Source organism: Pantherophis guttatus, chromosome 7 (genome assembly GCF_059756535.1).
Source record: "Pantherophis guttatus breed Tessera chromosome 7, ASM5975653v1, whole genome shotgun sequence".
NCBI classification, from domain to species: Eukaryota; Metazoa; Chordata; class Lepidosauria; order Squamata; family Colubridae; genus Pantherophis; species Pantherophis guttatus.
Genome location: NC_142069.1, coordinates 21,839,784 through 21,867,518, shown reverse-complemented (window position 1 = coordinate 21,867,518; position 27,735 = coordinate 21,839,784). Strand labels below are relative to the sequence as shown.

General features: G+C 41.6%; 1 protein-coding gene and 2 long non-coding RNA genes across 4 annotated transcripts in view; 1 reads left to right on the top strand and 2 right to left on the bottom strand.

The window, feature by feature from the left end:
* Positions 1-235: 235 nt before the first annotated feature.
* Positions 236-12,529, bottom strand: LOC132712573 (uncharacterized). Its single transcript, XR_009623205.2, has 2 exons — positions 11,412-12,529; positions 236-1,139 (listed from the first exon to the last, which is right to left on the bottom strand). It is a non-coding gene; the product is annotated as an uncharacterized LOC132712573 (long non-coding RNA).
* The window catches only part of TMEM178B (transmembrane protein 178B), a 364,398-nt gene continuing 349,150 nt past the window's right edge, over positions 12,488-27,735 (top strand). Inside the window, exon 1 of the mRNA XM_034402907.3 lies at positions 12,488-14,140. Coding sequence (XP_034258798.1) covers positions 13,759-14,140 — 382 coding nt within the window. The 5' untranslated portion in view covers positions 12,488-13,758. The remainder of the gene's footprint in view (positions 14,141-27,735) is intronic.
* LOC117655442 (uncharacterized) lies at positions 15,047-18,055 on the bottom strand. Of its 2 annotated transcripts, none has more exons than XR_004588662.3 (2): positions 17,974-18,055; positions 15,047-15,555 (listed from the first exon to the last, which is right to left on the bottom strand). It is a non-coding gene; the product is annotated as an uncharacterized LOC117655442 (long non-coding RNA). The 2 variants fall into 2 exon arrangements; XR_004588661.3 differs by lacking the exon at positions 17,974-18,055 and adding an exon at positions 17,540-17,967.

Genomic DNA, 27,735 nt, shown 5'->3' with positions numbered 1-27,735 from the left:
TTTGCTTGTGGGAAGCTGGCTGGGAAGGTGGCAAATGGAGATCGCATGACCCCGGGATTCCACAACTGTTCAAAATATGCCAGTTGCCAAGTGCCCAAATTTTGACTATGTGACCATAAGGATATTGCAATGGTCAAAAGTGTTAAGGAATTCGCAGAGCAACCCTTGAGTAGCAAGGGTGTGCACATGAAAAGCGATTGAGAGTAGTTAGGAAATAACACAACCAACACAGAGATACACTGAGTTGTGTTTACTATCAGGAAATAGCAATAAGGCACAGTCTATTAAACAGTCCAGGTCATACACAGATAAAGCAATAGATATCAAACAATAGTCCAGGGATAATCCAATAACAAAGTCTTCTTACCAGTCATTGTAGTCATACACAATAACAGTTCTTCTATATTTGCAAACAGTAGCAAACACAGCAAAGCAGCAGAAAAGAGTAGCAAAGAGAGCAAAGAGAGATAAACCAGGTTTCTAGCTCCCTTTTAAGGACATTGGCTACAGAGCTAACCAATCAGGACACAGTATGATGCAATACAGCAATACAGCACTCTTAAAGCAATATTGATGGTTTATATATTGCCAACCCAACAAGTTAGGTAAAATAATTTCCTAACATTAAGTGTGTGCACCATCCATAAGTAAATTTCTTTCAGTGTCAGTATAACTTCGAACAATCACTACAGAAATGGTTGAAACTCAAGGACTATCTATATGATGCCTTGAGTTCCTTAACGAAAGCCATTGTATAAATCTAACAAATAAACCTCCCAAAGGTTTGCTTTTTTCAAGAGGCAACTGGACTTTCTGGTTTTTCTTTGAAGACGTTTCACTTCTAATCCAAGAAGCTTCTTCAGCTCTGACTGGTTGGTGGGGAATGGAAGGATGTATACTCCTTGCAGGCAGCTGGACATTGACATTCTTTTAGCAGGTCATTAAGGTCACCTGGAGGTTTATCTGTGTCATCAGGGTCACCGGAGTGGTGCAAATTGGTGTGGAGCCTTCTTGGAACTGTTGAAAGGACTGTGTTGTACACTAGAGATAGATGATGTTGTATCCCCATCCCCTCTGTTGAGAGAAGGCTGTTCTATTTTGACATAGTGGAGACACTGAATCTCAGTCCATTGTGGATTCTGTTAAAGTTGTAGGCGAAGATGGAAACAGCATAAAGAATAAAATATATTTCGATATAAAACTTGCCACAATGCAAACCAATACGGTGAGCGTAGATACATGTTTAAGCCCACACAAACACAATGGAGAAAAGCATTATAGAATTATAGGAGCCTTGGTAGTACAGTGGTTTAATGCACCCTGTAATTAACACAGCTGCCTGCAATTTCTGCAGGTTCGAATCTTACCAGGCTCAAGGTTGACTCAGCCTTCCATCCTTTCTAAGGTAGGTTAAATGAGGACCCAGTTTGTGGGGGCAATAAGCTGACTTTGTATAAAATATACAAAAGTATGAAGGCTATTGCTTAACGCATTGTAAGCCGCCCTGAGTCTCCGGAGAAGGGCGGCATATAAATCAAATAAAAATAAAAAAAATAAAAATTAAAAAATTAAAAGAAGAAGCAAAACAAGACATCAAAAGTATTATGGAAAGACATGCCAAACAGAATAGAAATAGAGCTTGCTTGGGTTCAGAACCTTAACAGATGGGATTGGAGATCTATAGGCTAAAGATTCTCTATGTACTGTACCTGTTTTAGACACAGGTAGCTAAATGGATACAATTGTACTGGATACAATCTCAGTGACAATGGCTCACCATAAACCTACTTAGAACCTCCCTCCCTCCCTTCCACTGTTTCCAGTTCGGTGGCTATGCTTGCATAATGCACAGAATGATGGACTTTTCCAACTGTATTTTAATTTAGTGTGTTACATGAAGCAACCTGTGTGATTAATTTATAGTTCAATGTGTTATATGAAAAAAAATTAATAAACCAAAATTAAGTTATGAAAACAGCCCATTTAGCTTATGTGTACAATTATCAGCTGCAGGTAGTCTAAAAATTAAAGCAAGTTCTGGAGTGGTTGAGCTAGGAGAAGAATGAGCGGTACGCTCCCAATTTTCAAACGTTCAGCCCTTTAATAATGTTGGTTGTACATACTTTAATAATAGCACTTAGCAATAGCGCTTAGACTTACGTACAGCTTCATAGTGCTTTACAGCCCTCTCTGAGTGGTTTACAGAGTCAGCCTATTGCCCCCAACAATCTGGGCCCTCATTTTACTGACCTCGGAAGGATGGAAGGCTGAGTCAACCTTGAGCCGGTTAGAATCGAACTACCGGCAGTTGGCAGAATTAGCCTGCAATGCTGCATTCTAACCACTGCACCACCACGGCTCCTCAAATAATGTTTGTTTGTACATGCTTACTGCATGTATACTACAACTTCAAACCCCATGCTTAAATGTTATTATGCAGACCAGAGGTGGGTTTCAGCAGGTTCTGACCAGTTCTGGAGAACTGGCAGCGGAAATTTTGAGTAGTTTGAAGAACTGATAGTAAAAATTCTTACTGGTCCCACCCCCATTTATTCTCTGACTCCCGAGTCCCAGCTGATCGGGAGGGAATGGAGATTTTACAGTATCCTTCCCTTGCCATGCCGAAGCCACACCCACCAAGCCACGCCCACAGAACTGGTAGTAAAAAATTTTTGAAACCCCTTACTGATGCAGACCAATCTTCTTTGGAGGGAAGGATGTTAAAATACATTTCTAGTTTAATCATTCATTCAGTTTAATCAGTAATATGATTCCTGAACCTGGAAGTTTTTAAGAAGAGATTGGATAATGATTTGTCTGAAGTGGTGTACGGTTTCCTGCCTAAGCAGGGGGTTGGACTAGAAGACCTCCAAGGTCCCTTCCAACTCTGTTATTCTATTCTATTCTATTCTATTCTATTCTATTCTATTCTATTCTATTCTATTCTATTCTATTCTATTCTATTCTATTCTACTCTACTCTACTCTACTCTACTCTACTCTACTCTGACTTTCTCTAGGTTAACTCAAGCTTAAACCCAGGGGTCCTGACTCTATGCTTCAGTAGCCTGTTATAAGAGTTTTAATGCAGGTGTGTGAAGCCATATGCAATCTGTCAGAATTGCAACGTACGCCAGAGTTACCAAATAGATCCCAGGGAACAGATGCCTTGAATCAGATCATCAAAATCCGTTTTGCAGACACATTTTTGGTACATAGTTTACAGATAGTTGTGCCTGTGTGAATTAAATCCTCCGCCCCCCCACCCCAAAGATTCAAGCAGGGACAGTTAAACCATTGTTTTACAGTCGCTAAGTAACTCTCCGTGGGTGGGTAGATGGGGAGGGACAAATCTGCGTGGAATTTTTCTAGTCCCATCCCCACTAGATGGCACTGAACTCTTTTTCTTTCAGAGAAAAAAATAATGCTAGAAAAGGATCTAAAAATTTCTTTGAAGGTCATTTTAGTATAAAAGGAATACAGGTTAACTAAAGCAACGTAGAGTTTAATGCTGCAATCAAAACTATGTTTGATAAAATTTGCTTTCTGGTTAAAAAAGCTCATATCATAAATCCACTGACATTTTGACTGTACTAAACTTATTTACTCAGGAGTAAATTTCACCGGATTTAATACATTTTGCTTCAAACTATATTTGCTTAGTGCTTCAGATAGCACTATCTGAAAATAAACCCAGTGAAAGTCCATGACGCAGGCAGCCTGATTGGAAGCATATTTACTCAGAAGCAAGTCCCACTTGCTTTAATAAGACTTACTTCTGAGTAAATATGCATAGTGTATTGTCTGACACCCATTTGTACAGATTTTAGTTAGCCCCAGTGTACCCAATTACATTTGTTTCCAAGTAAGTCTCTATAGGTTTGCAAATGCATTTTTATGTCATAGTCAGAGGACTTACGTACATACTGAAAACTTTCTTAATATATGCATAGTCAAACATACCTAATTCTTTGCCTGCCTTTAGTATCCTTATATGTATATCACTGTGTCACATGTGAGTCAAAGCTGTTCAAGTCAATTCATTGCATCAAAGCTTCACATCATACACACACAAACACACACACACACACACACACACTAAACAACTAATTCCCACAACAGTCAAACTATCTAAGAAGGCAGTATTACCATCATTATTCTCATCTTCCCTATTACCTATCTCCTTACCTTCTTACGACTACAACTTTGTTATTTGTATCTTACGATTTATATTGTTTACTTAGTATCCTAGTATGATTTATGTTGATTGCTTATTTAGTATCCATGACTATCTCTAAGTGTTGTATATAATGTTTTATGATGAATGTATTTTACAATGACTATGTTAATGATCTATCACTATTGTTGTATGTACATCGAGGGCTTACATACCGGAAACAAATTCCTTGTGTGTCTAATCATACTTGGCCAATAAAGAATTCTATTCTATTCTATTCTATTCTATTCTATTCTATTCTATTCTATTCTATTCTATTCTATTCTATTCTATTCTATTCTATTCTATTCTATTCTATTCTATTCTAGAAAACTTAAATAAAACCATATTTTAACATAGTTGGCTCTAAAATATATGTATTTGTATATAAGTTCTCCCAATTGCCACATTCTGTGCACTTGTGAAATTAGCCAAGGTCTGATTGCCCATTTATACTGTATTAGAGCTTGGTCAATTCACCTACTTTTGCCTGAAAAGGAATTCATGATGGATGTCTACCTATTTTTTCATAATCTAGGTTTGTGGTTAAAAAGTGCCCAATGTAACTTGAAAGACCATAAGTGATGCTCACTGGGGGATAAACTCATCCCATCCTTAGCATCGGGGTGGATTCTTCTTACCTTTACTACCAGTTCGCAACAGGGCTGTGCGTGCGCTCTTCTGCGCATGTGCAGAAGCATTTTGATGACATCGGGGTCGGTGGGCGGAGCCTCCCGCTGGTTTTACTATCGGTTCTATAGAACTGGTGCAAACTGGGGGCAACCCACTACTGCTTAGCATGTGAAGATACTAGTGTCAAAATCATCACATTCAGTCATGAAGCTTAGCGACTTATGTTGGGGGGAAAAATACAATCCTTTCTCATCCCAACTAACCTATTAAGATTGTTGTCGAACGGAATACAAAAATAGAGATAGGTCAAAGCTTCAACAAGTCTCAGTGTTAAAGTTACAATAGGTAGTCCTTGACTGATGACCACAATTGAGCCCCAAACTTTTGCCCCGGGTTACAACTTTTCCTGCCACAGTTGTAAAGTGAATCACTACAATTATTAAGTTAGTAACATGATTGTTAAGTGAATCTGGCTTCCTGGTTGACTTTGCTTCTCAGAAGGTCGCAAATGATGATCACTTGACCCTGGGATACTGAAACCGTCATAAACGCACGCCAGTTGCCAAGAGTACATACTGTATGTGGATATGTGGTGGACATGTGTAGAAGCTAAAAGATACTGGACTAGAATCCACACATGGTTGGAAAAAATGATAAAAAAACACATAGATTTTAAATCAGAGATTTTTTTATTAGGGATTGTACCTGAAATATATAATAGAGAGTTGAGATATTTGATTGTTAATGTATTAATAGCGGCTAGAATTGAGTTTGCTAAAAATTGGAAAAATGAGAAAATACCAACGCAGGATGAAGTTATTAAGAAAATAATGGAATGTGCTGAAATGAGTAAATTGACATTTGAAATTAGAGAATAAGAATATAAACAATACTATAAGATATGGGACCTATTTTATCAATGGTTAAGACAAAAAAATATGGAAATGAAATATGGTAGAGATCTTCACAATACAAGAATTGTAGAATTATGTGAAATAAAACATAAAGATGTACTAGTAGATAGATTTAGGAGGATGAAATGAATGTTATAATAAAAATTAACTCAAATTTAAGAATATTGTGAATAACAATGAGGGAAGAAATAGTCATAAGCAAATAAATGACTAATGAGGATAATAATATATATATTAGGTCGATGATATGAGAATTTAGGGAAACTGTAAATTGTAAGCTATGAATTTGGTGAAGATGCACAAAAGACTTGTAACCAACCAACACACTGTTTGCAATTGAAGATGGTTTTAATTATGTATGTTTGTATAAAAATAAAAAATTTTTTTAAAAAAGAGTACATATGTCGATCACATGACTGTGTGGATGCTGCAAGAGTTGTTAATCTGAAAAATGGCCGTAAATTACTTTTTTAAAATGCTGTTGTAACTTTGAATGGTCACTAAATGAATCGTTGTAAGTCGAAGACTACCTGTATTCCTTTTTTGTGGCTAAACCAATTTGGGAGGGGCATGTAATTTGAGCAGGGGTGGGCTGCTGGGGGTTCGCAGGGGTTCGGAAGAACCTCTAGCTAAGATTCTGTGCAGTTCAGAAAACCCCCAAATCCCACTCCTGGCTGGCCCCGCCCACCCCACTTCGCCCCTCCCAGGAGTCCCCATGCAGCTCATTTTGGATGCAGGTAAGTGCAGGTGCGCACGGAGGCTCAGGGAGGGTGAAAAATGGGCCTACCGGAAGATCAGGAAGGTCGGAAACAGGCCTGTTTCTGGCCTCCAGAGGACCTCTGGAGCCTGGGGAGGCAGTTTTCGCTCTTCTGGAGGCTTGAGAAAAGCCTCTGGAGCCTGGGGAGGGCAAAAATGCTCCCCCCCCCATGGTGCAGGAGGCTGACTAGGCCACGCCCACCCAGCAACTGGGCAGAGCACCCCTTGCTAAAATTTTTGAAGCCCACCCCTGAATTTGAGGTAGCAGATATTCCATAGAAAGTTGTTTGTGCTACAAGAGTCCTTTTCTAGGCCAGGTTAGGCTGATATACACCAGGAACATGGACTTCTTGGAGACAGCACCTGTTCTATGGAACTCTTTCCCAAATGATAGTCAGAAGGTCTCTTTCAGTTGCAGGGTTTCAAAAGGTTGAATATTAGTCTATTTCCAGATAGCTTTTAAGTGACGGATTTCCTGCTGCTCGTTTATTGCTATGGCTTTGGCAATGTTTTGTGGTGGCTGGATTTAAATGCAGTTTGACTTTTTGAACTTTTTTTTAAATGTGATCATTTGTTACCATGTTATGATTTCCTTTTTATTTTTCTATTTCTTTGCAGCCTTGAACAAGTCATCTTATAAATATTCAAAGTGAATATGTTGGCAGTTTGGAAGACCAAGTATCCGTTGGGGAGAGGGGAAAGAGAGAGAGGGGGGGAAGAGGGAGGGAGGGAGGGAGAGAGAGAAGGGAGAGAGAGAGAGAGGGGGGGAGGGAGGGAGAGAGAGAGGGGGAGAGAGAGGGGGGGAGAGAGAGAATAATCTGGGAACAAACTATGAATTTGACAAAGGGACAACTTGAAAATTAAGTTTTATTGTGACCAAAAATCAGTATATAACATTACAATAAGAAAGTAAACATATGATGAAGAGGACGAAACATAAAAAACCATTTAATAATAATGCATGTATTAAGTTTATCCATTTTCTCTTTATTCAGAATTAGTTTGCCTATTATATATTCTTGTAGCTTTGATTTGTTATTATTTTGGTTATTAATACCTTCTGTGGCTGTTTTAACTATTGTAAATACTGACCAGTTTTGTATGTTACCCCTCTTCATCATATTATCTTTTTATAAAAAAAACATTTAATATCATAGTGTTCTATGCAGCGGTGAAATCCAAATTTTTTTACCACCGGTTCTGTGGGCATGGCTTGGTGGGCGTGGTGTGGCTTGGTGGGCTTGGCAGGGGAAGGATACTGCAACATCCCCATTCCCTCCCCACTCCAGGGGAAGGATATTGCAAAATCTCCATTCCCACCCCACTCTGGGGCCAGCCAGAGGTGATATTTGCCAGTTCTCCAAACTACTCAAAATTTCCATTACCGGTTCTCCAGAACCTGTCAGAACCTGCTGGATTTCACCCCTGGTTCTATGCCGGTATTTAGCCATAATATAAGATTCAAGTTTCAACTCTTAGTTGAAGCAAACTGCCAGATGCAGGCTGGGATTGTATGACATGCTTGTCTAAAATAGAGTAGAATTCATTATTGGCCAAGTGTGATTGGACACACAAGGAATTTGTCTTTGGTGCATAAGCTCTCATGTACATAAAAGCTATAAGTGAGAAATCATGAGCATAGTCATCATAAAAATATTTTCATCATAAAATAGAGTTGGATTTATTAGTGGTTTAGTGTACTATGGGAAATCTGGTCATTGTTTTACCATGTTTTGGGAATCAGTCAGCTAGTTTAGCCATGAATGTTTGAATGAAAGAAGTATAATAGGAATACGGTATTTATGCTTCATTAAGTCAGGTTTAGCACATTATGTGAAATCCATTCCACATATTAAGGGTTTTCCCGCTTTGCTGCTCTTCCATAATCATTCTACTTCCCCATTTGCATTCTTTTGCTAATCCAGAAGTATAATGCCTGCTTTCTCCTCCAAAGTCTTGGTAGTAACACTAACAGAATTGGAAGGGACCTTGGAGGTCATCTAGTCCAACCCTCTGCTGACGCAGGAGACCTGTACTAGGGATTCGAACTGCCAAACTGCCGACCTTTCTGATTGACAAGCTCAGTGTCTTAGCCACTGAGCCACCTAGTAGAGTAAAGGATAGATGGGTGGAAGGGAAATTAATAGTGATCTGTTTATGCAGGGATGCACATCACTTTATTAATGGTAGAAAGAAAATCAGAAAACCAAATTGCACTGTTTTATATTGTTGCCTACTTTGATCAGGATCATCAAGCCCTGATAAGAGTAGATGTTGAATCCTCCCCCAAAAAGGTTGTGTTCTATTTTGGTCTCAAGTGAACAATACTGTTGGTGGATTCCTCAACCATTTTGTTAAAACAGTGCCTCAAGGTCCCTCAAGGATTCCAGAGGCACCATTAGAAAATAATATATATCACATACAGCCTAAAAGTCCCCCTTCCTTCCTTCCTTCCTTCCTTCCTTCCTTCCTTCCTTCCTTCCTTCCTTCCTTCCTTCCCCCCCCCTCTCTCTCTCTCTCTGTGTATGTATGTGTGTCTGTTCTCTCTCTCTCTCTCTCTGTGTGTGTGTCTGTTCTCTCTGTCTCTCTCTGTGTCTGTTCTCACTCTCTCTCTCTCTGTGTCTGTTCTCTCTCTCTCTCTCTGTGTGTGTGTGTGTGTGTCTGTTCTCTCTCTCTCTCTCTGTGTGTCTGTTCTCTCTCTCTCTCTCTCTCTCTGTGTGTGTGTGTGTCTGTACTCTCTCTCTCTCTCTCTGTGTGTGTGTGTGTGTGTGTCTGTTTTCTCTCTCTCTCTCTCTCTCTCTCTCTCTGTGTGTGTGTGTGTGTGTTTTCTCTCTCTCTCTCTCTCTCTCTGTGTGTGTGTGTGTGTCTGTTCTCTCTCTCTCTCTCTCTCTGTGTGTGTGTGTGTGTGTGTGTGTGTATGTGTGTGTGTGTGTGTCTGTGTGTTTCTGTATAGTATACACATCAAGGCTCCTGAACCAGTGCTATGTGAAGACATTTCTGCATTCATGTGGCCAGCATAATGTCATAGAGAGCTGTTCCCAAAGAGGTACCTATTAATCTACTTGCATTTGCGTACTTTCGAACTGCTACGTGGGCAGGAACTGGGGCAAAGACGGGAGATCACCCCATCATCTGGTGCTTGGGTTTCAAACCTGGACTGACAAGTTCAGCATCTTAACCACTGAGCCACCATGTCACCCTTTATATTTATCTATCTGTCTATCTGCCTGCCTGCTTGTCTATCATCTATCTATCTATCTATCTATCTATCTATCTATCTATCTATCTATCTATCTATCATCTCCCTGAACAGTGTATGTGTGTGTGTGTGTGTGTGTGTGTGTATGTGTGTATTTTTTGTTCTGGAAGTTTATTGTGTTTTGATTTTTAGTTTCTTATTTTTATGCTTCTACAAATTGCCCAACTGCTTTGTGAATTGAGTGGATATATATATAGGACTAGTTGTGAGAAGGCATGGAAGAGTTCCAAGTGAAATACAACATCATCTGCATCCAGAATAAAAATGAATGAGCTGGGTGATTTAACAACAAATGGAATCAACTTAGCTAGTCAAAAAAGAAAGTGCAGAAGGAAACCAGAAATGAGAGATTGTTTAGAAAAGAATTGAGATAAAGTCTTACACTGCAAACAAAATTTTGGGCTATGGCTCTTGAAACACCGTAATAAATATTCTAAGCATTGAAAATCCCTTTGCTCTATTCCGTATCATAATTTTCCACTTAGTGGATTTTGTGATTTCCTAAGTACGATCAGCTAAGTGTGAAAACTGGCTACTCTCCTTCCAGAGAATAAATTATTCATTACAGACCTGGATGCAAACACTAACCTATATAATAATTTGATTCTCTGTTTGCACACTGTCAACAGAATCATCTTTCTCTCCCTATTCTGCGGAAAACCTGAGGTTACTTTTAATCAGATCCTGATATTGTGGAAATATCCTCCTCACTCCATTTCAATGAGATTAACCACAACTTCCTGCTGATGAGTACCGTCCCCCCCCCAAAAGACAATTGTATTCATGTGGAATAGCTAGAAAGTTTGTCTAACCACCTATGTGCCTGGAAAATATTTGTGCATCAATGACATTAATAATGCAGATCACACTTTTACTGTAGATGGTAATTTGTAACGCTCCTTAGACTTCAGCACTCTAATGGGGTTCATGATTAATCATCCCCCCCCCAAGCTGGGGAATCTAAGCTTGAGAAATGGAGCCAGCCAGGGTGAAACTCTGAATACTCTTATATTTGTGTTCATTTACGAACACACAACCTACCAAGAATAGAATTCTTTATTGTCCAATTGTGATTGGACACACCAGGAATTTGTCTCCGGTGCATAAGCTCACAAGGGTACATATAAACAGGGCACGCCATAGGTCACAGATCATCATCAAGTGGCGGGGCGTACAGTAATTTTCTGCTTTACGGTGAATCTTCCCACATCTCATAACCCCAAGTCATACATTTCAGGAGCCTTGGTGGTGCAGCGGACTAAAGTGCTGTTAAGTAGCACTTAGCTGCCAGCTGCCTGCAATTACTGCGAGTTCAAATCTCACCAGGCTCAAGGTTGACTCAGCCTTTCCATCCTTCCGAGGTAGGTAAAACGAGGACCTGGATTGTGGGGGCAATAAGCTGACTTTGTATAAAAAAGAACACCGCTTAGGGGGGGCCCAAAACCCCTACTAAGAGGTCTATACAGAAGTATGAAGGGTATTGCCTAACGCATTGTAAGCCGCCCTGAGTCTCCGGAGAAAGGGCGGCATATAAACCGAACCAATAAATCGAACCAATAAATAAATTTCCAAGCCAGCCTGCAGGTATACAAGCAGGAGATAGTGGTGGTGGTGGTGGGGAAGTATGTACATACCTACACAGATAACATCCACACAGTATGTTTTCTACAATGCCTTTGGATTCCAATGAGCCTTTTTTGAAGGCCACTTTTCCTGCTCTCTCCGGCAGGAAGGGGCAGCTGGAAGACGGCGGAGTGTGGCTTTAAGGAGGCGAGCGAAATAAGAAATGAGGCTCACGTTTGATAGGTGACATCACTAGGTTTGAGCTCGATAGTCGGTATTCTCCGGCTGGGTCGGTTCCCAGCCAAGGCTGCGGGAGGCGCGTTTGGGAGGAGACCAAGCTTCCCAGGTGGGCAGCCCAGACCCGGCCTTCCCTTTTCCTGCGCCCGATTAAAGCCCAGTTTTTTTTTAAAACCGCGGGTCCCCCCCCCCCCCCCCCACCACCACCATGCCTTTCCCAAGGTGGCCAGGCTCACTCCAGCCGCCTCCGCTCTCCGGGCGACGCGGGTGAGCGAGCTCCCCCCCTCCCCACTCTTAGAAACCCGCGGGGAAAAGAGGTGGGGAGAAAAATAAAATAAAATAAAAGGATGCCTGGGGAAAAAGCTCCAGCCCAGCAACCGATCGGAGCGCGTCTCCTCGCCTGCAGCGCCTAAAGGCTCGCTCAGGCCTCGGGGAAAGGGCAGCGCTGCGGAGCTTCGGCCCGGGAGTGGTGGTGGTGGTGGGGCGGGAGGAAGCCCCCGAAACCGCGTTCCCCGGCCAGGCGTCTCTTCTTCTCCATCTTCCTCCGGGATGCTCGGCGGATGCTCGGGGAGGGCGGTGGGGGGGCTTCTCCGCCTCCTTTCCTTTTGAGCGCGTTAAAAAACCCCGCTTTGGGTACCGCCGGAGAGCAAACCATGCCCCAGCGGCCCCTTGAGTGTGTGTGTGTATGTGTGTGTAGAGATACACGACGTCGCTCGGCCAATCGTAGCTCCTACTAGCCTTGGCGAGCTCGGGCTCCGCAGAAAGCTGCAGGCGCGGCGGGTTTGCCTGAGTGTGTGTGTGTGTGTGTGTGTATGCATGCCTAGAGATATTAAACCCTCATCATCCTCATCATCCTCCTCAAGGAGGGGGCCGGGAGGGCGATTTTCCCGGAGAGGAGGAGGAGGAGGAGGAAGAGGAAGAGGAGGAGGAGGAGGAGGAGGAGGAGGAGGGGAAGCAGGCGCGCACCGAACACAAAAGATTCCGGGGTTGGGTCTGGCAGAAGGAAGCGGCGCTCTCCAAGCAGCTCAACCCCCAGCCCGCCTGGGTGGGCTGCTGCTCGCCCCCCTCCCCACCCCAGCCGCCTGCTCCTCTTGGGGAGGCTGTGGAAAGCGGGGCTGCGTCTTTCCGGCTCCCGACGCCCTGAGAAGCCAACCCCATCATCACCTGTCATCCGGCGGCTACTCTTCCCTGGCGTCGCCTTCCTCCCTGGCGAAGAGGCGAAGTCAAGCCTCCGGAGCGCCTTGAACTGGTCCAGGGAGAGTGGCGGCGGCGGCGGCGGCAGGGACTCGGGGAAGGCAACCAAGATGTCCCTGCGTTGCTCCAAAGGCTCGGGGCTCGGCGGGCGAGAAGCCTGCGGACCGAGTGGATCCCCGCGTTAGGGTCGCGGGGGCAGGAGGAGGTAGGAAGGGGGGTCTCGGTGTGGGTGTGTTCTTGAGCCTCTCATTGCGGTCGACCCTTGGCGGCTCCCCCCCCCCCCCACCTTGCTTCCTCCGGGCATCCTGGCAAGCGAGCCACCATTTAAACAACCATTATCGGGGATTCTTGCAAAAAAAATAATATTTCGGATCGAAAAGAGAAAGAGAGAGGGAGAGAGAGAGAGAGAAAGGGGTGGGAACAGACGATCACCTTTTCCACCGCATCCTCTTCCAAGGACTGGACCTAAACCGTTGCCTGCCTGGAGGTGTTTTTAAAGGCCTTTCTTTCATTTGCTGGTTGGACCTTGATTTCTAAGACCTTGTGCTCCTGGAAACCGAGTCTCCTTAAACGCTTGGACAAGAAGGAGAGATCCGTTGCTGATCTGGTGGTTCCAAAGGTGGAATTTTTTTTTTTTGAAGGATTCGCACAAATGGACTGATCCCAATGCCCAGCCACGGAGAGGGCACACTTCTTTTATCACTTACCCTTGCCTTGTTGGGCACCTTGTTGATTTGAAGTGGAGCCTTTTCTTCGCCCCACCCTTGACAACCCTCTTACTCCAGGAGTGAATGAACTGTCCAAGGTTGTTTATTTCTGGACCCAAGTCTCCCCTTCTCCCCTCCATCCCCTCCAATCTGTGACTGATGACTTTGCCTTCGCTTTCCGTGTAATTGCTGATAGCAATTGGTGTCCTCTGATACCCGCCCTGGAGCTGGGCTTTCTCTGTATGTGAAGATGCCCATGGTGTTTCTGTGAAGCTAAGGTATGGCTGCTGGAAGATTGCTACTTTATGCTGGCCTTTCTTTAGCTTTGTGTGCTCTGGGCATGCTAGCCGTGGCCATCTGCTCTGACCACTGGTATGAAACGGATGCCAGGAAACATCGGGAACGATGCAAAACCTTCACCACGCGGAGGAACGACCCTGGCTTCATTTATAACTCTAACAATAACCTGCCCCTCCGGGCCAGTAGGTCAAAGCTGGACCATTGGGAAGGGAAACTTCTCCTGGCAAGAAACAAGAGGCAACTCTTTGCCATGAGTGCCGTTGATGAGTGCAACAGGCAATATAATTCTACCAACATGGGACTTTGGAGGAAATGCCATCGGCTGGGATTTGACCAAGAAGTGGAGGAACTCATTGCTAAAGGTAGGAGCTTCCTTTTAAAACTTACTTGGTTGAGCTACTTCCTACAAAGCAGTAGGATCATGGGATGCTCTTAAATGTGTTGCCTTGGAAGTAAACTCCTATTGAATGCAGTGGGCCAATTAATTCCAATTAAATAGCTATGGTGAAGCCATAGAAAAGCTACTTCTCCCAACTTGGTGCCCTTCAAAAGGTTTGGACATCCGTAGCCAAGATGGAAAAAGCTGGGTAGACATTATAGGAAGTGAAAGCCATTTCCTGTGCAGGGTGATGGGTTATAGGAATTGGTCTGCTCCAAGAAGGTTATCGTGCCTAAAACCCATTCACCAGATTATCCCATAGGCTTAACAATCATAGGTGAGAGAGTTCTGTTTTACAGAATGCAGAAATGAGAAGTGCTGTGAATGTCATGTCAGTTTTATCAGGTTACCCAGTACCGTGGGTACAATGAGCTGTTTTAAAAGCCAAAGTAGAGCAGAAAATTCACAGAATCCAACATCACCTATCAGAAGGCTAGATTGTTTCTAACTTAAGATTCATACCTCTTTTAAAAAGAATAAAAAAGGAGAAATGGAAGAGAGTGAGTTTAGTGGTTACAGGTTATTTAAAAATGGACCCTGAATTTCCATTGGAAAAAATAATAATAATGCATTAAGGAAACTCTGAGATGGAATAATTTCATCCCTCTCCCAAAGAGCCATTCTCTCTTGATCAAAAGCAGCCATGTATTAATTCTTTCCTCACCCCCCACCCTATAAAGTATTTGGCTAAAAATGATGGTCAGCATATTTGTCTGTATTATTTCCTTTTTCTTTTTTAGAACAGGCAAAGTATAGATGATTCTTAATTATACTGGATGAATTATCTGGATGAAAGTTGCAGACAGATTGCTTCTGAATGATTCGTTGCTACATTTTAATTTTTATTGCTGTGCTACAGAAAAATACTCTCTAGTCAAATGTATTAAAAGGATCACTTTGGAGGGGTTCTGTTATAGAAACCTTAAGCAGTTACACCACTCTTTTTGTTTTTAATTTTTGTTTCTTCTTTGGTATAGATTCCAAGCTCCCTTGTGTGGATATATAATTGGTTCCATTTATTATAGATGAAGATTTCAAAGTTTGATGCATGAGATTAAACATCTTTACCAAAAAAAGCAATCCAGTCAAAAGCATGTTGCCTCTTCATTAGGAGTTCAGATACAACCTTGAGGTTTAATAGCCAGGCAGTGTGATGGACTAGCAGCTGTTTGGTGACTTCATGAAATGTATTCTTGGCTCTGTTCCATTTTGTAATGGGCGACTGTCCATAATCAAAAGCTGTTGTCACAGTTGGCACCATGGCTGGCTGGCTCAGCAGGGAAATCAAGGATTCTTCCAGGTCAGACCCTGAGTTTATTACAGTAGCACCAAAAGGAGCTGTGGGGATTTATCTTGGGTTAATTTCTTCTTTGACAAAGTAAATAATATAGGTAACAGTAGTCTGATGCTTTTAAACCAGAGGTGTCAAACTCAATTTCATTGAGGGCCACATCAGGGTTGTGTTTGACCTTGGGGGGCTGGGGTGGGTGTGGCGTGGCCAGCTCAACATCACTCATGTCGGGGGCACCTGTGGTAGCCCAAGCACTCTGCCAGCGAGCTCCATTTTCGGCTGCGATGGCCTCCTGCACCCCCTGCCAGCGAAAACGGAGCTCGGGAGGGCCGCAGGCAGCCCTCCTGAGCTCTGTTTTCACTGGCAGACACACTGTGGGCCAGATCTAAGCACTTCGCTGTTTCCAGAGAGGCCCTGTGGGCCAGATCTAAGCACCCCATGGGCCGGATCTGGTTCCTGGGCCTTGAGTTTGACACCCCTGTTTTAAACCATGCTTAAATATTGACAGAATCTTTGCAATCCACATCAATGGGGAAAATGAGAATTTCAACTCAATAATATATTTCTTAGGTAGCTTCATGTAAACCAACATTTACGTGGCTCAATTGCCCATTAGCAAAACCCAAGTTGTAAAAAGGGCATGGCCATTCAGATGGAATAATAAACCATGATTAAACATCATAGAGTTAGTGTGAAATAAGGAAAATTTAGATACTGAACTGGAAAGGCTTGAAATGATGAATAGCTAAAGCCAGTTTTATGAATCTCTTTTTCCCTTGGAGTTGCTGCTTACCAGTTATATTTTTCGTTTAATTTGGCGAGTGCTTTGTTGTTTATATTGGGTTATAGTTGCTGAATCAGATCTGGATAACTTAATGGGGAATCCTTGGTGCTCTCTGAGCTTGGTTGTATATGCTTGCAGACATTTCATTACAATACTAGGTAATACTTTCGTTATCTTTCTGCAAGCTTAGAGATCACTGAAGATTCCAGTTCAACCCTGAGCTACAGTATTCTCCCATTGGATAATTTAATATTAATTGTTAAGAAATGGAAGTTGAAAAATAGTAGATTGCCCAAGACCACTGTGCCTGTTTAATGGATTTTTATATGAGGAGAAATATATTGTATAGAAGCTAGATTTAAATTCAACATTTTTATGGCTTTAATGGAGAAGCCGTTGACAAGATTCATACACTATTTATTATATGTTGAACCAAGCCTAAAATGAATTTAGGGACAAGTAATCTATTTTCTTACATAACTTGATACTAGACTTCTTTAAAACCTCCTGCATGGATATTAGGTGGGTTTAATGATCTCTCACCTTGTGTGGTTGAAGAATGTAATTGTAGAAAATCCATAATTTATGGAAATGGGGAAAATTCTTTGTGAAGTATATGTTCAGGGATACTAATTTTTCCACTATCCCAATATGCATAGTTTCATTCCACTTTCACTTTCCTCTGTAGTTTCAGTTTCACTATCTCAGCATGTCATCCCTTGGTTCCATTTAATAAATTTCAAGGAGCCAATAAAAAAAAGCAAACCACACTTAGATTAGGTACCACAGATGCCCAAAGGATACTAAAGGAACCCAACTATGAAAATATACTGTTTTAGTTTAGAAAGCTGGCGGGGGAAATGTTTTTGCTTAACTTGCTATAATTAGTTTCATTTTGAAAAACCAAACAGATAGAGCAGTAGTTTTGTTCTGTAAATCAGTAGAACCTAATTTATGTCATTTTGTGTAAAACTACTGCAACTATAGGAAAGGGGAAGAAAATTAATAGTGCCACTAAATTTTCCTAATTGGGGGAAAATTCTAATATTTTGTGTTTGTTTACTGTGATAGGATAATCAGAATAGGATATTTAACATACTATATTACTTTCCCAGCAGTTTTGAGAGACAGCAGGTAGTAACTTCTCATACATGCCAATTCATAAACACTTTTCTCCATTGCAAATAGTTATTACATCTACTGTAGTCTTGAAATGACTGCTGTAACAAGATATAAAATAAACTTACCCATTTTGCTTTGAATTTGAAATCATTATTAACTGTATATGTGCTCCATTTCAATCTAAGCTAGTTATTTGAATTTAGTATGAGTTCTTAATGGGCTAACAAGTACCAGCAGGGTTTGGCTGATCACCGTTATGTTTGATCCTTGCCAATCTTTTATACTTGATCTGGACAGAGTAAATAGATTTAGAAGGTGAATAATATTTCTGAGAGAGGGGAATTGTTAGCTACAGATCGGAGGCTAGAGTTTCCCAATGCAGGAATGACAATAATGTAAACAGGCAATTGTCACAGAACTGACTGTGGAAAACATAAGGCAAATATTCCATTATTTTGTGGGAAGTATGGGAAGAAAAGGTGTAGAATTAAATTCAAGAGGATATAAGTAGGCCCTGGCTTTATGTTAGATGCAATGTATTGTTAAAAAAATAACCCACTTCTATTCAGATGTCATAATAAATATTCAGTTTAGACTTTGCCATATCGTCAGTGGTGGGTTGCTCCTGGTTCTGTCCAGTAGTAAAAGTGGCAGGAGGCTCCGCCCACCCATCCAGATGTCATAATGGATGATTGGCGCATGCGCAGAAGTGCGTGCGCTCCGTTGCGAACTGGTAGTAAAGGTAAGTAGAACCCATCCCTGCATATCATGTAATGGGAAGCTTTAGCCAAATTCTTGGCCTAACATCTTAAAAGAGGCAAAAAGAAGACAATTCTTTAAGAAGTCATTATTGAATCCCAAATGATCCAACAGATATTCTCATGTCCTACTCTAAAGCAAGTCTTGTCTACATTAAGGCTAATGGGCGGGTCAAATGCCCTGATTATTCTTCTGAGGTGCTTTTACAATGAATTAAAACAACTATTGTTAAGTAATGAATTTGGAACAATCATGTAGCTCATGAGTGAGACAAGGATGCATTTTTCACCATATCTGTTTAATAATTATTCTTGCTTTTAAGATTCCTGGCAACTGCCTGGACAAATCTCTGCAGTTTTCTTGACAAGACTTCAGAAGTATTTGCCATTGCCTTTGTCATGGTATGTGGGGAAGACCTTGAGAAACAGGGTGAAGAGGTGCTGCCTAGGGAATGGTCAGATCAGTGAGAGCTTAGTGTGGTAGCTGGATAGCGGGAAGGGCAAGAACCTCAAAAGGAACTCTCTCTAGGCTTTTTGGGCTATGAAGGAGATGGCAGGAGAACTGTACTTTCAGACTTGCAAGATTCTGTTAATGTAGTTTTACAACCTTATGCCACCAGACTTGAAATTTTGGGCTTGGAAAATTTAAAACTACATCACTTTCAGTATGACCTAAGCATAGCTCATAAAATCATCTACTACAATGTCCTACCTGTCAATGACTACTTCAGCTTCAACCACAACAATACACGAGCACACAATAGATACAAACTCAAGGTAAACCGTTCCAAACTCGATTGCTGAAAATATGACTTCAGCAACAGAGTGGTCAATGCCTGGAATGCACTACCTGATTCTGTGGTTTCATCCCAAAACCCCCAAAATTTTAACCTTAGACTGGCTACTGTTGACCTCACCCCTTTCCTAAGAGGTCTGTAAGGGGCATGCATAAGAGCACCAACGTGCCTACCATCCCTGTCCTAATGTTTCCTTTAATTGTATTCATTTTATGTATTCAATTCATGCTTATACTTATATATATTATCTAATACGTACTCGGTTAATAAAATAAATAAATAAATAAATAGAGCTGAGGTGGCGCAGTGGTTAGAATGCAGTACTGCAACTACTTCAGCTGACTGCTAGTTCAGCAGATCAGCGGATCAAATCTCACGGGCTCAAGGTTGACTCAGCCTTCCATCCTTCCGAGGTGGGTAAAATGAGGACCCAGATTGTTGGGGGCAATATGCTATATGACAAACAAACAAACAAACAAACAAACAAACAAACAAACAAACAAACCAAACAGAATTATCTGGAATTAGTTGTGTTTCTTGTCTGGTCTACCTGTAAGGATGACAGCTCCTTCTTCCTAGGGCTGAGAGAGTGTGACTGGCCCAAGGTTACCCAAATGACTTCTTACCTAAGGCAGTATTAGAACTCCCAATTTCCCAATTTCTAGCCTGATGCCTTAACCATGAGACCAAACTGACTCTTGTCCCAAAGGTGCTTTTCAAAAGGCAACTGGAACTTCCTTTGTTTTTCCTTTCAAGGAAAAACAAAGGAAGTTCCAGTTGCCTTTTGAAAAGCACCTCAGGGACAACCGTGACCTGGATGATTGAGATTCTCTATAGACATCTCTATTTAATTTACAACAGATATACTGTATTATAAGAGTGGCCAGACTGGAAGAGATGAGAGGAATCAGAATGAGAGACTGAAACACTTCACAAATTGAAATGCGCAGATAAATACTGCTTTGATAATCAAGAGAATGAAGCAGATGGTGGACTATGGGAAGCTTAAGGGGAGTAGAAAGAGAAAGTGAGGTATATGGATAGGGTCAAAATGGGGGTGTTTTTTGCTTTTTATATTTCACTTGAACACATAACAACGAAGAGAAGCCTATCACTTCTCTGGGGAATTCATTCCAATATTGAAGTGATATTATTGTTCAGAGGTTGCCCCTAACACCTATCTGTAAATCAAACCCATTATTTTGTGTTCTGACCTTTCAAATGACAGAGAAGGGGTTGACCTTTTCTGTGGCATCTTTTCATGTTTTTGAAGGGTTCATCAAAGTCACACTCAAACTTCTCAAGGATTTCCAGATTCTTATAATAAGACTTCGCTTCTAGTCCCTGATCATCCTTGTTGCCCCTAGTCTGTTCCAGTTTTTATTTATTTATTTTTATTTATTTAGTTTGTCAAACAGGTATAAATATAAACATGAATATGAACACAGCAAATAAATGGGACAGTAGGACAGGGACGGTAGGAATTGTTGGTGGACTTATGCATGCCCCTTACAGACCTCTTAGGAATGGGGTGAGGGCAACAGTAGACAGTCTAAGATTATGGGGGTTTGGGGATGCAACAACAGAGTCAGGTAGTGCATTCCAGGCATTGATCACTCTGTTGCTGAAGTCGTATTTTCTGCAATCAAGTTTGGAGCGGTTTACCTTGAGTTTGTATCTATTGTGTGCTTGTGTATTGTTGCGGTTGAAGCTGAAGTAGCCATTGAGAGGTAGGACGTTGTAGCAGATAATTTTGTATAGTACACTTAGATCAGACATTAGTTTGTCTGACTACATCTTAAATTGTGTCCAGAAGTAAAACGTAAAGTCTCCTTTAAGTCACGCTTGACTCCTGGTGGTTTTATGGATATATCTATCCATATACCTGTGTTTATAATTGCAGGAGTTTGAACAGTTTAAAATAGATAACTTGTTCCAGTGATCTCTGACACATTCAGCTTGTTCCTCCATGCTGGAGAATTCAGGGACTTTTGCTCCGAATAGATATTCAGAGTATCACCCCCTGGATATCTTTTGAGAGATATATTTCTTGTGTTGTCAAATCGTATCAACTAATTTGAAGTTCTTTTCATATTTTTGATCTTCACAACTGAACAGTCTGATTGCTCTTTCTTATGATGTTGCTTGGAGCTGCAGTTCTTGACACCCTAAATATGTGCCATGCCATCTCTTTAGTCTGACAGTTTTTGCAACCTTCTTTGGGGTCTGTCTTTGGTATCTAATGCGGAAGATTGTCATGTATGATAGCCTGTACATGACCTAAGCATGAGAGAAGTCATAGAAATTCAAGGGCACATATAAATGAAAGCCATCTGATGAATCCGCAGAGAGAGAGAGAAGGAGGGAGGGAGGGAGGGAGGGAGGGAGGGAGGGAGGGAGAGAGAGAGAGAGAGAGAGAGAGAGAGAGAGAGAGAGAGAGAGAGAGAGAGAACAAACTAGATGGTTGTCTTTTCTTTGACGTGAAGGGAGGCAGTTTAGAGACACAATAAGTGCCATTGTTTATGGTAGATAGTGTTATCACCTGTAATTAGGCAGGTTAGAATTCCATTAATAGACATGAATGTAGAGGTCTTGGCATTGACATAATAAGGTAATCCATAGTACTATCAGGCAATACGTTCCAGTTGTAAATGTTATTGTATAACTTACATTTCCAAACCTTTTGGTTCCTCAGTTAAAGTGGGCATTTTTGCCACAACTGCAGACAAAATATTTATAACCCTATGCAGAGTTTCTTCTTGGACTTTATTCATCAGATGTTCTCCTTATTTGTGATATAGCTAACAACTCCAAGAACATGATGTGGTTGAATGAGGCATACTTTCACTGATAAAATCTTGACTCGGAAGAAACAATTTTTAAACTCACTGGGATGAACCTCTATATACCATAAATATTGTTAAGATTGCAACCTCTGAGTACTATTTTTGCAAATTCTTTATATATCTTTACTGTTTAACTTCATGTGCTACATTCTTTTTTAATTCACTGCAATAATTAGCCATGGGCAAAAGACCAATAAAATGTCTAGATTATACCATACTAACCTCCAAATTATTTCCTGTTCTGACAATTTAGGCATGAATAAAGAACGTTCTTTGTCCTGAAACTGATTTTCTACAAATATTTTTTGTCTAAAGAATTCTATGCCTCCCTTCAGCATAGCCCAGGGCAGCTTACATTAAAATATAAAACACAGTAAACCAGAACTAATATCATAAAACAATAGGGACAACCTTTACAAAATTCTGTACAATTCAGCAGAGTAAAGTGCCCCACAGTGAACTTTACACCAAAAGATCTTCTATGCTAAAATAGTAGAAGATAACTTAGAAGACATTTTATAAACGATGTGCCGGAATCAAGAAAGGTTCTTCCCTGGTTGCCATCTACCTGATTACAAATGTTAGAATTCAGACAATGCTAAAGCTGATCATCAATATTAGAAAAATTCTGGTGATCAAAGGTCTATATTAATATATACCTAATACTTAACTAGGGATGCGGTGGCTCAGTGGCTAAGACACTGAGCTTGTCAATCAAAAGGTTGGCAGTTCAGCGGTTCGAATCCCTAGTGCTGCATAACAGGGGTGAGCTCCCGTTACTTGTCCCAGCTTCTGCCAACCTAGCAGTTCGAAAGCACGTAAAAAATGCAAGTAGAAAAATAGGGACCATCTTTGGTGGGAAGGTAACAGCGTTCTCTGTGCCTTTGGCATTTAGTCATGCTGGCCACATGACCACGGAGACATCTTTGGACAGCGCTGGCTCTTCGGCTTTGAAACGGAGGTGAGCACCGCCCCCTAGAGTCGGGAACGACTAGCACATATGTGTGAGGGGAACCTTTACCTTAATACTTAACCACAGACAGAGAATGATTTGAGTTCCCCAAAGGCCAGGAAATCATGCTGACGATATCTTCCTTAGCTACATCTTGTATAGCAAGGCTGCATCTAATTTATATCCGTAAAACAGGTTACAATATCTTGAAAGTTACTACAGTATATGGGATTACCTTTGATTCTAAAGTTGTGGGGGGAGGGAAACTAAGATTGTGGAATTCTTGGTGCTCTCTCAGCTTGTTTGTTTGCTTGCAGAGGTTAACATCAACATCATGCTGATGATGTTACCTAGCTGGGCAATGAAACATCTGCAAGCAAACAGCCAAGCACAGAGAGCACCAAGAATTCCACTGTTCAACCTGGAGAAGAATATTCTATTCAAACTGAGACTGCATATGTTGCATTATTAACAAATTAAGATGAATTATTTTGCACTATGAATGATGGCTCAGCCCACACGAATTCATCTTCCTTCCTTTGTTGATGGCTTCCCAGCAGCTTCTGTAAAGAAAACCAGAAGAGCCTCCCAGTGTGTGGTCAAATAACTGCTGCGTAGACTTTCATGGCTGTGCCTAGAGTCGGCTTTCCGATTGTTTCAGCTGTTGTGCACATATTCTATGTGAATTCTACCTATCCCATTCTGCTCTTGATTTCAAATAAGTCCCAACTTGCCCCAGACATTCATACCACCTGTTGAGAAGAGCTCACCTATCTGAATCCAGCAATTTTGCACTTCACTGCAAACCTCTTCAGGTTTGAGTGAGTAACATGTAATCTGAGGTTTGTGCTTGTGAAAAGCAATTCTAAAGAGCCATTGCTGGTACATGAAGAAAATGTGTTTCACAAAGAAAATGATCATCTATATCAGGAGTGTCAAACTCAAGGCCCAGGGGCCAGATTCGGCCTACAGGATGCTTAGATCCGGCCTGTGGGACCACCCTAGAAACAGCAAAGGAATGGCCTGCCAGTAAAGATGGAGCTCGGGAGGGCCCAGGCTCCATTTTCAGCTGCAACGGCCTCCTGCCATCTTCTGCCAGTGAAAACGGAGCTGGGTGGGATGCACGCATCTCCTTGAGCTCCATTTTCATTGGCAGAGGGTTGCATGAGGACATTGCAGCTGACAATAGAACTCTGGAGCCCGTTTTTGCTGGCAGAATGCTTGGGCCACCACAGATGCCCCCGACCCAAGTGACGTCAAGCTGGCCACGCCCACCCTGGCAACACCCATCCTCCCCCTCCCCCCGAGGTCAAACACAACCCTGATGTGGCCATCAATGAAATCAAGTTTGGTTTAAAGTCTGTTATCACAGGGCTGCTCTTGCTGAAATGGCGCCCTGATGTACTTCAAGTAGCAGTCTAGTGCATGAAAGATCGGTGGTACGGTTCTGAGGAAACCCTGGGTTTCAGATCCCTGACTTACAAGAGTTCATTTAGTGACCAGTTGAAGTTAACAATACTGGAAAAAGGGACATATGACTGTTTTTCATACTCACAACCATAGCAGCATCCCCACGGTCACATGATATAAATTCAGACGCTTGGCAACGGATTCAAATTTATGACAGTTGCAGTGTCCCGGGGTCATGTGATCATCTTTTGCGTCTTCTGACAAGCAAAGTCAATGGGGAAGCCAGATTCACTTAACAATAGTGTTACTAATTTAACAGCTGCAGTGATTCACTTAACATCCTTGCTAGCCTTACATTCCATCAAGCAATTTTTTTTTTTAAATTTGATTTATATGCCGCCCTTCTCCGAAGACTCAGGGCGGCTTACAATGTGCTCAGCAATAGCCTTCATCCTTTGGTATATTTATACAAAGTCAGCTTATTGCCCCCACAAACTGGGTCCTCATAAGTGAGGCAGTATACTCGTGATTGTATAAAGCAGAGGTTCCCAATCCCTAATCCCCGGTCCATGGACCAGCACTGGACTGCGGCATGCCAGAAACCAGGCCTGGCAAACAAGAGAGGCTCCATCCATGGGATGCAGGCAGCACACAAAACCCTCCAGTCTGTGGAAAAAACTCTCTCCACAGAACTGGTTCCTGGTGCCCAAAAGGTTGGGGGCCACTGATATAGAGGAATTTCAGCTGGAGGCTTTAAAACTACATTTTTTGCAAAAAGATGGAGCTTGGATAAATTAAGGAGCCCAGCTACATTCTTGATATCCGTTTCCTGCACCTTGAGGCCTTCCTGTCTGAAAATATCATTGCCTTGAGTTCTTTTCTTACTCAGAATCTTGATCCAAAATGGAAGCTTTTGTGTTTCCTGACTTTCTGCTGATGCTGCTTCTTAAATCTGTATTTTTTTTGCCTTTTTCGTGGGTTTTGCTAGGCTGCAACTCTGTTGGTTCCTGTCTTGAGGGCAATAGGATCCACCATCTTGTCCATAGACATGGAAAAGCAATATGGCAGTACAGATGCCTGTGAGACAGAGTCAACAGATTCACAGAATCGTTAGAGATTTGAAGCCTCATCTGAGAATGATCAGATGACTGGGTGCTTTTTGAGAGGAAGTTAAAGACATTCTGTCCCAACCATACCAGGCCTCACTGATGGCCAAGGACACACAATTCCTATTCTGTAATATTTGAGGCATCAATCAGTCCATCAAGATGATGTACAAAAATGCCTAGCTAATTCAAGAGAGAAGGGGATTTCTATTCCTTATTGGAAAGTGGGGGTTTAAAATGTCTTTCGAGGTTTGACTCATGTACACATTTTTCTTCTGTCGTGAAGCAAACTGGAAGTTATAAACTGCATATAAGACATTTTCTTCATTGCTCTTGCTGTTCTTGTTAAAGTAGACCATTGTTTTAAGGCACTGCTGTTTATTTTATTTTGCTGGCTCCTACTGGTTCCATTCCTTGCCTCAGAGGTTTTATTTGGACAATATACACCAGCCATAGAGTTTGGAATGGTCTCCTACATACAATAAGAACAGCTGTATAGTGTGAAGGACAATAGCTCAGTCGTAGGCCATATACATTACATACAGAAAATCCCAGGTGAATTTCCACGTATCTCCACTTGGAATATGTCCTGACTGAAAACTATTTATTTATTTATTTATTTATTTATTTATTTATTTATTTATTTATTTATTTATTTATTTATTTATTGGTTCTATTTATATGCCGCCCTTCTCCAGAGACTCAGGGTGGCTAACAATGCGTTAAGCAATAGCCTTCATACTTTTGTATATACCTGCTTAGTAGGGCTTTCGGCCCCCCCAAGCGGTGTTCTTTTTTTAAATACAAAGTCAGCTTATTGCCTCCACAATCCGGGTCCTCATTTTACCTACCTCGAAAGGATGGAAGACTGAGTCAACCTTGAGCCTGGTGAGATTTGAACTTGCAGTAATTGCAGGCAGCTGGTGCTACTTAACAGCACTTTAGTCTGCTGTGCCACCAGACACTCTTGATAGGTTAGCAGTGTAACATGGTATAGGATTTAATACTGTACAAGTATAGGGCACTGGTTTTCAACCCAAAGGCTTTTCGAAATGTGTGACCTTCAAGAATTGTAGGAAATGAAGCTCCTTGAGATGGGAACCAATGGATCTTGAGCTGTATCTTGAAGGTGAACAGCCAAATATTCCCATTGCCGAGAAAAGGTGGAGGGGAAAAAAAAAGCCACAGACAGATAGATACAATTTTTTTTCTCTCCTTTCCTAATACACACACACACACACACACACACACACACACACACACACAGGCTGCAGAAATAAATTTTCTGTTTGACTATTCCTTAATTCTTGCCTCCAAGAAAGGTTAAATCTTGCCAATCTTGTACAGGTAATCCTTAACTTAATGACCACAATTGAGCCCAACGTTTATTGAGGCATTGGTTAAACAAATTGTGGCCCATTTTACAACCTTCCTTGCCACTGTTGTTAAGTGAATCACCACAGTTTCTAAGCTGGTGACATGGTTGTTAAGTGAGTCTGGCTTCTCCATTGACTTTGCTTGCAAAAGGGGATCACATAAATTTTAAGTCACTTTTTCAGGGCCTTTGGAAGTTCAAACGGTCACTAAACGAAATGTCGAAGACTACTTGTATCTATGAGGTTTTGACTAAGCTATTTGGAAGAAGGGGTTCAGTGAGTGGAAAGCCAAATATCACAGATGTGCCTGGTGTAAAAACTTTACAAGATCTTCCCAAAAGAGCATGGCCATCCTTAAGATGGCTCAGAGTGTGTGTGTGTGTGTGTGTGGAAACAGCTAAGATGGGAAATACAATTTTGACCACATTGTATAGATAGTCGGTAACTGCATCTTCTATGTATTACATAATGCCTTTTTGATTCTTCCAAATATAAAGCATATTTTGGTGACTTTGCTTTGGGTGATGAAAATATTTCATATGCGTAATACAGCTCAGACATTTATAGACACTGAGAAATCTGTTCCAAACAAACCAATCAAACATTGCTGTGCAGTCAGTCCAATATTGGGGAAAGATGAGAGAGCATACAAACAGTATGCCATAGATGTGAGACTGAACGCTGAATGTATCACAATAATGAGTGTAACACCAATGACAGCTGTGTAGCCACTTCTTCGGAAAGAAGCTGAGAATCTCCTCAAATGTCACTGATCTTAGAATAGAATTTATATTTAACAAAGACACAATTGGTCATTGGAGAAAGCACTCTGGAGTTATTATCTTTTTTTGTGGGGAAAGCAAAGTAATCTGAAAGCAAAATATAAACTTTTAGTTGGTAATAGTGAAATATGGGCTTGGATCGGGGTGAAATCCAAAAATTTTTCCCTACCGGTTCTGTGGGTGTGGCTTGGTGGGCATGGCAGGGAAAGGATACTGCAAAATCCCCATTCCCTCCCCACTCCTGGGGGAAGGATATTGCAAAATCTCCATTCCCAACCCACTCTGGGGCCAGCC